Source organism: Bufo gargarizans, chromosome 2 (assembly GCF_014858855.1).
Source record: "Bufo gargarizans isolate SCDJY-AF-19 chromosome 2, ASM1485885v1, whole genome shotgun sequence".
In the NCBI taxonomy this organism is placed as follows: Eukaryota; Metazoa; Chordata; class Amphibia; order Anura; family Bufonidae; genus Bufo; species Bufo gargarizans.
In genome coordinates, this window is record NC_058081.1 from 220,848,026 (window position 1) to 220,860,799 (window position 12,774).

Genomic DNA, 12,774 nt, shown 5'->3' on the forward strand with positions numbered 1-12,774 from the left:
ACAATAATTAACATGAAATAAGAAATTATTAGCGAGCAGGCGATTGCCGGGGGGGGAACGCTTCCCTCCTGGCAATCGTTTGCATGATCGGGGTGTCTAATACACCCTTTATACACACAATGTTATCAGTCACTGATAACATCTTCTTTCTGTACTAATAGCTGTTCACAGGAAGTGGAAAAAGCTAAGGTATAAATGTATAAATTACATGCTTTACTGAATCTTTTCCCACAAAAATATATATCATTCTGCTCAGCTCCTCCTGCTCTATAACATGGTGCTTTCAGATTGCATTGCATTTTGTGGTGACAGGTCCTCTTTAAGCTAATTGAAGAATATTGTAGGTATATTTTTCATGGACCTTTGAACCCCATTTCACTGTATTTTTGTTGTAATGCAGAATAGAAGAGTTTAATTTGTCTTTCTGGCATGTACCTAGACTGGAACGTAACTTCTCAAATAAAACAGTATGGAATGCAATATAGATCACACGATTGTGCTCCTTGCCAATAAAGGTTGTCATGAATAAGTCTGTATTTCTGAAATAAGCTTTTAAACAGAAGCTTGAATGTTAAACCATTATACTATTATCCTATATGAACCTTTCCAAGCCAATCAAACACAATATATCACTAAATACACTGACAATTTTCAACATAGTTTGATGCAAACAGAAAAATAGATTTCTCAAAATGCAAGTTAATAAAATACAGGTCAAAGCATGTTCATGCTACAGTACTAAGATGGATCTATTGTTCTCTGTGTCTACTAGATTTCTAACCCATACAAGATATTACCATGGTTGATTTATCTTTAAGCTCATTACGAAAAGTTTATTAAAGGGGTTTCCTGAGATTTTTCAAGTGATGGCCTATCCTCAGGATATCAATATTTGATTGGCGGGGGTGTGAGGTGTTTGCTGTTCTCCAGTAGGTCTTGTGCCACAAGTGAGCGCCAGACCTACAAAGTCAAATCCACCGTGTAGAGCACATATCCAGTAACTGCAGTATTGCTCCCATTCACAAGTTTCACCCTTTATTAACCCTTTCATGACCTTGCCATATTTCACCTTAAGGACCAGGCCATTTTTGGGAAATTTGTTTGTTAGACGTGTCACTTTATGTGGTAATATCTTTGGAACACTTTTAATTGTCTAAGCCATTCTGACATTGTTTTCTCGAGACACATTGTGCTTCACGATAGTGGTAAACTTGAGTCAATATTTTTATTTTTTTTAATGCCAAATTGACCAAAAAATTTGACAAATTCACAACTTTCCAAATTTCTATTTCTCTGCTTTTAAAACAGATAGTGATACTTCATATAATAGTTATTACTTTACATTTGTCTACTTTATGTTTGGATCATTTTGTGAATGACATTTTCTTTTTTGGGGGCGTTATAAGGCTTAGAAGTTTAGAAGCAAATCTTAAAATTTTCCTGAAAAAACCCTGAAACCCACTTTTTTAAGGACCAGTTCAGTTATGAAGTCTCTGTTGGGCTTACATAATAGAAACCGACCAAAAATGACCCCATTCTTTGTTATCCCTTTAGTTCAGTGATCAGCAACCTCCGGCACTCCAGGTGTTGTGAAACTACATCATCCATCATGCACACTTGCTTGGCTGTTCTCTGACCTCCCACAGAATTGAAAGGAGCATGTCTGGAGTTGTAGTTTCACAACAGCTGGAGTGCCAAATGTTGCTGATCCCTGCTTTAGGTGTTCCACAAGAATTAAAGAAAAATGTATATGAAATGTCACTTTTTTGGCAGATTTTTCATTTTTTTTCCGGTAACAAAGCATGGGTTAACAGCCAAACAAAACTCAATATTTATTACCCTGATTCAGTAGTTTACAGAAACACCCCATTTGTGATTGTAAACGGCTGTATGGACACATGGCAGGGTGCAGAAGGAAAGGAACGCCATATGGTTTTTGAAAGGGCAGATTTCACTGGGATAATTTTAAGTTGCCATGTCACATTTAAAGACCCCCTGATGCACCCCTAGAGTAGAAACTCCAAAAAGTGACCCCCTTTTGGAAACTACAGGATAAGGTGGCAATTTTCTTGGTACTATTTTAGGGTACATATGATTTTTGGTTGTTCTATATTACACTTTTTGTGAGACAAAAAATAGCTGTTTTGGCACCATTTTTATTTTTTGTTTTTTACAATGTTCATCCGACAGGTTAGATCATGTGCTATTTTTATATAGCAGGTTGTTACGGATGCGACAATACCAAATATGACAACTTTTCGGTTGTTTCAGTTTTTCATAATAAAGCATTTTTGTGTCTCCATATTCTGAGAGCCATCTTTTTTTCTTTATTTTTTGGGTCTCATTTTTTTCGGGATGAGATGACGGTTTGATTGGTACTATTTTGGAGTGCATATGACTTTTTAATCGCTTGGTATTACACTTTTTGTGATGTAATGTGACAAACAATGGCTTTTCTGAAAACAGTTTTTATTTACATTTTTTTACAGTGTTTATCTGAGGGGTTAGGTCATATAATATTTAATTAGACCTGGTTGTTACGGACACGGCGATACCTAATATGTCGACTTTTAATTGTTGTTCCCTTTTAACACAATAAAAGCATTTTTAAAACAAAAGAAATGTTTTAGTGTCTCCATATTCTGAGAGCCAAAGTTTTTAGATTTTTTTGCCCGATTGTCTTATGTAGAGACTCATTTTTTGCAGGGCCATACGCCTTTTTGATCTTTGGTGTTGCACTTTTTGTGATGTAAGGTGACAAAAAAAAAAGGTTGTTTTAGCACAATTTTTATTTAATTTTTTTCTATGGTGTTCAGGTGAGGGTCATGTGATATTTTTATAGAGTCAGTCGTTACGGACGCGACAATACCCAATATGTCAGTTTTCCTATTTTTATTTTATTTTCACAAATTTATGTGTTTTATTTTAGGAAAGGGGCATGTTTTTACTTGAAACTTTATTATTTTAATTATGGAAAACACTTCAACTTCTGGGGTCTGATCCCCTCTGCAATGCATAATAATACATCCTGTATTGTAATGCATTGCCTGTCAGCTTTTATGCTGACTGTCTGACTGTGAGACCCAGCCTAAGGGGCTGGATCTCACAGGCTTCCGTAGAAGTCAAGCCTCAATGCCTATGGAAGGCTGTGTTCTCTGCCATCAGGTCCCCATCACTGCATCATGGGGACCCGATACAAGGGGTTATTAAGCAGGCATCTGTGTTTTCACCGATGCCGGCATATGCAGCAGGGTTCCGGCTGTCAGTGACTGCTGGGTCCCAGTACATGTATGCCGCTGGTCCTTAAGTCACGTTCACCAGCGCTGTACATGTACGGCGCGGGTCCTCTACGGGTAAAAAATATGGCAAAATATAAAACTAGTTTATAGATTGAATTATTTTTGGATTATTGTTAAAAAATTATACACCAGGAATATAGCCCAGTTTGGTAATCACAAGCATGTAGAAAGGAGTTGCCTCATTAATAGAGTTCCTCTGGCTTCTCCCATTCTTGGCAAACAGCTAATTTTAATAGGGGAAACTTTGTGACAATTATATGATCCATGCTGTTTTGCTCTAGGCCATAGTTCTGTTAGGAACCCTACACTATGGCATCAGTATGCCCTACTGGTTCAAATCAATTTAGCTTATTTTTGCGAGATAACCCTTTTGAAGACCAATTCCAATTTCCGTCATTACTGGTATTCATATCAACACATATTGGAAGATAAAAAAATATTTAGAAAAATGTTTTTCTGAAACATGTTTCATTCTAAATTTCCCTTTCATCCGACTGGGTAATCTGCTTAGTGGGACTTGTCAGGTGGAACAGAGGAGAGACAGTACAACGGCTCTGAAAACATATCAGAAAAGTAGTTGTTTAAAACTATTCACCAGTTCTCCTGACAATGTAAAAACATGTTTTCACAAAACTTCAACTCGTATTCAGCCTTCATACTATTAGGGTTAAACAGGATTGCAAGAAAATAGGAAGCCAATAATGTGAAGTTCCAAATAAAAAAATCTATCATGAAAATATTCCAATTTTATTTAATCTCTTGACAACCAGGAAATAGCATTTCAAATAGATCATGCTTGTATTCCTTATATACATATCTGCATTCCCTATTTACATGAAAAGATCACTAGTGAAATTGGGGTTCTATCCTAAGATTCCTAATTCTCTTCTTGTACTTTCATTGATCAGTAGAAGCAAAGGGTTGATAAGCTCCATCGAGCATTCCAATCCAATCCCTTCAGTGTTTAGCCTGGCCTATAGGATACTCTCCATAAGGAGATATAACATAGTAACATAGTACATAAGGCCGAAAAAAGACATTTGTCCATCCAGTTTGGCCTGTTATCCTGCAAGTTGATCCAGAGGAAGGCAAAAAAAAAAACTGTGAGGTAGAAGCCAAGTAACTGCAAATATTGGCAAAGACTTTTCATCCAGTTAAGCCAATTCTCTCTGCTCTGTACTGATGAGGGGAAATCACCCCAAAACAGCTGTCTGCAGATGAGGTACTGGCCTACTTATTATCCATATTATGTTCAAGGCCTGCTAAAATAATTTAGCATTGACTTATAGGATAGCTACCTTACATCTGGTGACATTAAAGACTCAGCCTTCTTTTGTTTTTGAGCTAATTTGCATATTTTTCTCTAGAAAACCAGAGGAGCATTTCCTGGCCTATAAGACTTCTTATGCCTACTATGCACTCCCCATAAGGAGTCGCAACCCCCAAGTTCAGACACAGTGACACATCAGTATGTGCAGCTGCACCCATAAGGCTGCTCAGCACCATTCAGGTGAACAAAGAGAGTCTTCCTTCTGTACACCAATTAGGGTCCTGGTAGGATAGGCCATCATGGGGATTTCTAAGAAAACCTCTCCAACTGTACATGCATAAAGGGCAAATACTGTTTTGTTATGGGAGCTCAAGTATTCAGACTCCTTCAGCCACAAGAAGTTTTTCAAATTGGTCAGAGATATTGCAGACACAACAAGACATGTAGTGAGAAGTTCTGAAGTCTCGTAAAAAACAATTACTACATCTGAATTTTTTTATCTTTTATCTTTTAGAGCACATTAAAAATAAATTTCTATGATGCAGAATACCTTCAGTGTATGTAGAATTCCAGTTATTGTAGTTCTATTATACAAACTATGCAAAAATATAAAGAAAAACAACAAAATATTTATGGTACAGTTTTCTCCACTTTATCACAGTATAAATAAGCGACACAAGGAAAAAGGCAAGCCATCTAAAGGTGTCTGCACTTGCTGACTTCTGTATATTTTTTGTAAAGGCCAGTTGAAAAAAATATTTTTAGCCCAAAATGAGTAAAATGCAATCATTAAAAAATTCCCTCCAAATGTGTACATAGCCTTTAAGTTCATGACTAAGAAGCAATGTATCAATGATAATTTACCTAAGACTCATATTCAAGAAAGAACACACAAGACATGAATTAATTTTTGCCTTATGCCTGACATAAGAATGCATTGTTCTTCCACTACGTTTGAGACATATTAGTATATTAATGGATTTTACATAACAGTAAAATTTGTGAAGATCATCCCTACTATGTAATAGCAAGCCTGTAGCAATAGTATTCTGTAATGGGAAATGCCTGGGGAGGGAGTATGTTTATGTATATAAGTATTTGGGGGTACTATCTCTCCTTTGGGAGAGCGCCTTAATTGTCATGAGGAGACATATAGGCCATACATGCTTCTCTATGTGTGTATATGGATGCATGCACATATTCATTTATGTGTATTTTTAAATGGCCATTGCACTTTCTGACAATTTTTCATAAATCAATAACATAGGTGAATATAAGAAACTTTATAATATATCTTATCAGAGAATAATGCCTTGTCCTAGAGTTAAGAGCTGTTTTCTTCCATTCAATCTTTTTCTAAACTAACTTTCTGCAATTTATGATAAATCCGTCTTTATAATATATCATACCAGAGAAAAATGCCTTGTGGTAGAATTATCATCTGTTTTCTCCCCTTTCCCCTTTCTTTCTGAAATTTATGAACTGGCTGCCTGCTCACTGACGGATCAGATAGTCATTCCAAAGAAGTCTATGGAAAAGGTGGTGGGGAGTGCAGAGAGACCAGACAGCACAGGCTTGACTAGGCAGATTGAGGAGCTAAAAGTATGGTTACGTGTTATTGTCTCACACCAACTGCTCAGAGACAACTCCACCCACCACCAGCTCAGAGATAACCGAGAATTATGAATGCAGCCTGTAAAAGAGCAAACTGCTAAATGTGCCAAATAAAAGTACGGTAATTTAATGGTCAGATGTATATACTGCTCTAACTTATATATACCTTTGGGCAGCTTATGTTGAAAAGTCTTTATATATGTGTGTATATATATATATATATATATATATATATATATATATATATACACATACATACATATATATAATTCCTAGTTTGGATACAATGAGACCCACATTCATTTTCATTGTGAGAACTAGGTATTATTGCATCCTTGATGTCGGAGGAGCCTTAAGCACTATATTTCCCATGTTTCTACCTACTGTAGTATTGTGATAGCAGTAATAACAATTAAACCAGATTAAACCTTGGCCTTATCATTTGCCTCATGTTAGTACATCTTTAAATCAGATAACTATACCTATTAATGGCAGATTATCAGAAACAAACCTTACTACAAATGCTCGTTCTTGATGATCTGCCCATGAAAATGTGCTCCTACAAAACGCACATTCGTCGGGTGAAATGATCGTTCATGCAGTATTTCTGGGCAGAAGATTGTGCTGTGTGAACAATGATTTGCTGCCCAGAAACAGTGCAGTAGCCATTGATCGCTTCCATACATTGGAAGCATTCACCTCCACCAATGAGTAGGCAGTTACTGGGAAGGAACAGTCCCTTCCTGATAATTGCCTGCTCCACCTGCGTGTCTAAATGCTCCTTTAGCTAGCCTGACTTTACAGCTCAATGGCATTTTAACTGCAAGTGAAGTCTCTGCAATGAAAGATAGACTTCTCCTGCAGTGAAAGACTTTATTTTCGCCAGATTGGTATTAAAATGACAAGAAGTGAAAGGAAGTGAACTACTATATCAAAGCTTTCATTTAAGACACAGATCACGGTAAAGAAAAACACATGCTTTCAATATGAAAGAAGATTACAAGTTTTGCTAAAAGATCAGACATGTCAAAGTATGCCTTTATATCAAACAAGACAAAAATTCTTCTTTTGTTTAAGATTCCTGTGGTTTATATAGCTATGATTAGGCATAGCTAAATAAAAAATGGCTGCAATATCTACAAATGCTTAAAAATGTAAAAAATAATAATAATTGTTTGGACTTTTTTTATCTTTTTTTTTTTTCTTGTAAACTCACTTTTTACCTTAACAATGAATTTAGTTTAGATACAGCAAAACGTGTCAAAGGGTTTAGTTGGCATATTGTGCATAGAATGCCACTTTAACTCTCTCAATTTGGTGGCAGAGCTTGATGGCAGGGCCTAGTTTTAGTTCCATACAGTCTTGAACTGTGGGAAGAGTCAGAAGTAAGAATGCTTGTCCATCGATGTCCTGAAAATATATAAAAAGGTCTTGTTTAAGTATACTTTCTATGCTTAGAAGTATAGTCACAAATTTCGCTCCACCTACTGCTCTTTATAGAAGCCATGTGCCTTTTGGCAATAATACATTAGAAATAAACCATATATTTTGCTGTTCGGTAAGTATTCCATTAATCCATTAATTAAGAAGGATTAAAAATAAAGTTAGTATCCCTATACAAAGAATTATGGAACAATACCATGCATAGTGGCAGGAAGCTATATCCTATAGCTGCCCTATAGGAGGGGCGCTGTTTATGGTATCCTGTATCATCCCATTAAAGAACAGACCACAAGTATACACAGGTTATCAGAAACAGCAGCTTGTATTGTACTGAAGCCTCTTGCAATCAGTTGTAGGAAAACTGAAGATTAGTCATCAAGAAATTCGATTTGTTACGAATTACTTCGTCAAAAATGGCTTTTTATTGCTTGGAGCAGGTGCAATTATGGGGAACAGCGATCGTGCTGCCCCCGTCATTTAGCCACTCAGATGCTGCATTCAATGCTCACATTCGGGTGCTTAGGGGTTAAAAATATATATATATTATACTCACCTCATCCACTTGCTCATGGAGTGCCCATCTTATTTGAAGAAAACCTGCCAAAGTACCTGCAGCGAGTGCAATGACATCACCATGTGTGATCATGTGGTGACATCTTCACGCTCGCCGCGGGTCCTTTGGCGTGTTTTCTTTAATCAAGATGGAGCGGACGGGATCTCCAATGCCGATGTAAATCGATGTAGGTGAGTATAATTTTTTTTATTTTCAGCCACTATTTTAGGAAAAATCTATTAGTTACCATAAAGCACAAGGAAATTTGGCTTTGCGGCAAATCAAATTTTTCCTAAACTTCGGATCGAATTCCACTTCGTATGCTTCGATTTGCTCAACACTACAGAAGATGATCAGGAGAATTATGAGACTTAAAGGGAGTTGATCATCAGTTTTGGTCAAGATAAACTGTGGACAGCATACAAACATACCCTTTGAGGAGATTTATTATCAGGAGTTGTGTAAATATAAAGTTTTATTCTACCATGTTCCTCTCCTGCAAGTGCCTATGACGGGGCTATACTGTGAAGTGCTCTGTGCTTTGAGCTGTGTCACAGGCCCTCTACTCTGCTCTGAGTGACTGTTGCAGCATCCAAACAAGAGGCCACTACAACTGTCACTCAGAGCAGAGTGGAGGTATTGTGAAGCAGCTCAAAGCACATTTCACAGTGAAGAACGATCTCATTGCAGGAACATAGCCTGGCAGAATAAACAAGTATGGGCTTGGTGAATGCTAGGAGAATATTACCTGCCTATCTGCATTGTTCCAACTGTATAATTTGATGGAGAAGGGAAAATTCTATGGGTTGTTTTTCAGGGTTTAGGCATACCAAGATATTTTGGACAATTGTACACTTCCAACTATGTAGGAACAGTTTGTGGAACCCCCTTTTCTGTTTCAGCATGACTGTGTGCCCCAGTGCACAAAGCAAGGCATTATTCAGTGAGTTTGGTGTGGAAGAACTTGACTGGCCCACATAGAACCCTGACCTCAACCTCATGGACCTTCTTTGGGATGAAATAGAACACAGATTGCAAGCCAGGCTCTCTAGTCCAACATCAGTGTCTGACCTCACACTCAATACTCTTTCCGGATGATCGAGCAAAAATTTCCCACAGACACACTCCAAATTGTTGGAAAAATTGATCCAGCATCAATATAAAATCCAGATGTATTCTTATTCCATATATGCAGCAATACACAATGCGTTTCCATGTCCTTAGTCATTACACATTGTGACAATGCTGCTGGCTGGTTTAAAGCAGATCATAAAACCCAGATACCAGACCAGCAGGACAAGGTAACGAAAAACAAGACAATTCTGTGAGATATAAAAATAATTAACAAAACTGCAGTGTTTGCGGTATTGTGAATTAAGTTCCAAGATCATCATACATATGATCGGTATGACAATATACCAGTTAATGAATCAGCATACAATTAGATATAATATAATTAACTGATATGTTGTTATATACTGTACATCATATGTATGCTGATCTTGGAACTTAATTCACAATACCGTAAACACCGCAGTTTTGTTACTTATTTTTATATCACACAATTGTCTTGTTTTTCGTTACTGGTCCTGCTGATCTGGTATCCGGGTTTTATGATCTGCTTTTGCACTGGACTTCTATTTAAATCAATGTGGAGCATCAGTCACAATGTGTTATGACTAAGGACATGAACCTGTCCGAAACTCAGCAATAGTCTGTTGGGGTCCCGTCTCCCCTTTTTTTGTATATTGCTGCAAATATGGAATAAAGAAACATCTGGATTTTATATTGGTGATGCTTTAATTTTTCCTATGATTACCAAGGTCGAGAGTCAGAGCGGATTCCGCGCATTAAAGCTGCCTACAGTAACAGGTGAGCTGACTGGAGTTTCTTACTAACACTCCAAATTGTTGCAGAAAGTGAGGAAGGTGTTTTAGCAGCAAAAGGGGTGGGGGAAGCAGTGTAGTGCAGAGCTGCTTTTGGAAGAATGCAGCCATGTTTGTCTAATATGGGACAACACCTTTAATGCTCACCCTTAAAAAGCTATGGGCAATGCAAACTGCTTGATGTTGATGACATTAAATGTGTCAGATCAGCTCGAATTATCTATTTATTTATTTATTTTAGCATTCAACAGAGCAGATGTAAGGGTTGCAGACTGAGCAATTAGCTTGTTTAACCACTTCAGCCCCGCTAGCTGAAACCCCCTTCATGACCAGAGCACTTTTTACACTTCGGCACTACACTACTTTCACCGTTTATCGCTCGGTCATGCAACTTACCACCCAAATGAATTTTACCTCCTTTTCTTCTCACTAATAGAGCTTTCATTTGGTGGTATTTCATTGCTGCTGACATTTTTACTTTTTTTGTTATTAATCAAAATGTAACGATTTTTTTGCAAAAAAATGACATTTTTCACTTTCAGCTATAAAATTTTGCAAAAAAAACGACATCCATATATACATTTTTCGCTAAATTTATAGTTCTACATGTCTTTGAAAAAAAAAATGTTTGGGCAAAAAAAAAAAATGGTCTGGGTAAAAGTTATAGCGTTTACAAACTATGGTACAAAAATGTGAATTTCCGCTTTTTGAAGCAGCTCTGACTTTCTGAGCACCTGTCATGATTCCTGAGGTTCTACAATGCCCAGACAGTAGAAAAACCCCACAAATGACCCCATTTCGGAAAGTAGACACCCTAAGGTAATCACTGATGGGCATAGTGAGTTCATAGAACTTTTTATTTTTTGTCACAAGTTAGCGGAAAATGATGATTTTTATTTTATTTTATTTTTTTCTTACAATTTTCTTACAAAGTCTCATATTCCACTAACTTGCGACAAAAAATAAAAAATTCTAGGAATTCGCCATGCCCCTCACAGAATACCTTGGGGTGTTTTCTTTCCAAAATGGGGTCACTTGTGGGGTAGTTATACTGCCCTGGCAATTTAGGGGCCCATATATGTGAGAAGTACTTTGCAATCAAAATCTGTAAAAAATGGCCTGCGAAATCCGAAAGGTGCACTTTGGAATGTGTGCCCCTTTGCCCACCTTGGCTGCAAAAAAGTGTCACACATCTGGTATCGCCGTACTCAGGAGAAGTTGGGGAATGTGTTTTGGGGTGTCATTTTACATATACCCATGCTGGGTGAGAGAAATATCTTGGCAAAAGACAACTTTTCCAATTTTTTTATACAAAGTTGGCATTTGACCAAGATATTTTTCTCACCCAGCATGGGTATATGTAAAATGACACCTCAAAACACATTCCCCAACTTCTCCTGAGTACGGCGATACCAGATGTGTGACACTTTTTTGCAGCCAAGGTGGGCAAAGGGGCACACATTCCAAAGTGCACCTTTCGGATTTCGCAGGCCATTTTTTACACATTTTGATTGCAAAGTACTTCTCACACATTTGGGCCCCTAAATTGCCAGGGCAGTATAACTACGCCACAAGTGACCCCATTTTGGAAAGAAGACACCCCAAGGTATTCCGTGAGGGGCATGGCGAGTTCCTAGAATTTTTTATTTTTTGTCGCAAGTTAGTGGAATATGAGACTTTGTAAGGAAAAAAGGAAAAAAAAGAAAAATCATCATTTTCCGCTAACTTGTGACAAAAAATAAAAAATTCTAGGAACTCGCCGTGCCCCTCACGGAATACTTTGGGGGTGTCTTCTTTCCAAAATGGGGTCACTTGTGGGGTAGTTATACTGCCCTGGCAATTTAGGGGCCCATATATGTGAGAAGTACTTTGCAATCAAAATCTGTAAAAAATGGCCTGCGAAATCCGAAAGGTGCACTTTGGAATGTGTGCCCCTTTGCCCACCTTGGCAGCAAAAAAGTGTCACACATCTGGTATCACCGTACTCAGGAGAAGTTGGGGAATGTGTTTTGGGGTGTCATTTTACATATACCCATGCTGGGTGAGAGAAATATCTTGGCAAAAGACAACTTTTCCAATTTTTTTATACAAAGTTGGCATTTGACCAAGATATTTCTCTCACCCAGCATGGGTATATGTAAAATGACACCCCAAAACACATTCCCCAACTTCTCCTGAGTACGGCGATACCAAATGTGTGACACTTTTTTGCAGCCTAGATGCGCAAAGCGGCCCAAATTCCTTTTAGGAGGGCATTTTTAGACATTTGGATCCCAGACTTCTTCTCACGCTTTAGGGCCCCTAAAAAGCCAGGGCAGTATAAATACCCCACATGTGACCCCACTTTGGAAAGAAGACACCCCAAGGTATTCAATGAGGGGCCTGGCGAGTTCATAGAATTTTTTTTTTTTTGCATAAGTTAGCGGAAATAGATTTTTTTTTGTATTTTCTCACAAAGTCTCACTTTCCGCTAACTTAGGACAAAAATTTCAATCTTTCATGGACTCAATATGCCGCTCACGGAATACCTTGGGGTGTCTTCTTTCCAAAATGGGGTCACATGTGGGGTATTTATACTGCCCTGGCTTTTTAGGGGCCCGAAAGTGTGAGAAGAAGTCTGGAATATAAATGTCTAAAAATGTTTACGCATTTGGATTCCGTGATGGGCATAGGGAGTTCATGTGAGATTTTATTTTTTGACACAAGTTA

The 12,774-nt window shown here is 37.7% G+C and overlaps 1 protein-coding gene across 11 annotated transcripts in view; it reads right to left on the bottom strand.

Annotated features, from left to right (window-relative positions):
• Positions 1-3,005: 3,005 nt before the first annotated feature.
• SFMBT2 (Scm like with four mbt domains 2) overlaps positions 3,006-12,774 on the bottom strand; it is a 263,727-nt gene continuing 253,958 nt past the window's right edge. For all 11 annotated transcript variants that reach the window (XM_044280033.1, XM_044280032.1, XM_044280036.1 and 8 more), the window contains one exon: positions 3,006-7,593. In XM_044280033.1, coding sequence (XP_044135968.1) covers positions 7,453-7,593 — 141 coding nt within the window. In that variant the 3' untranslated portion in view covers positions 3,006-7,452. The remainder of the gene's footprint in view (positions 7,594-12,774) is intronic.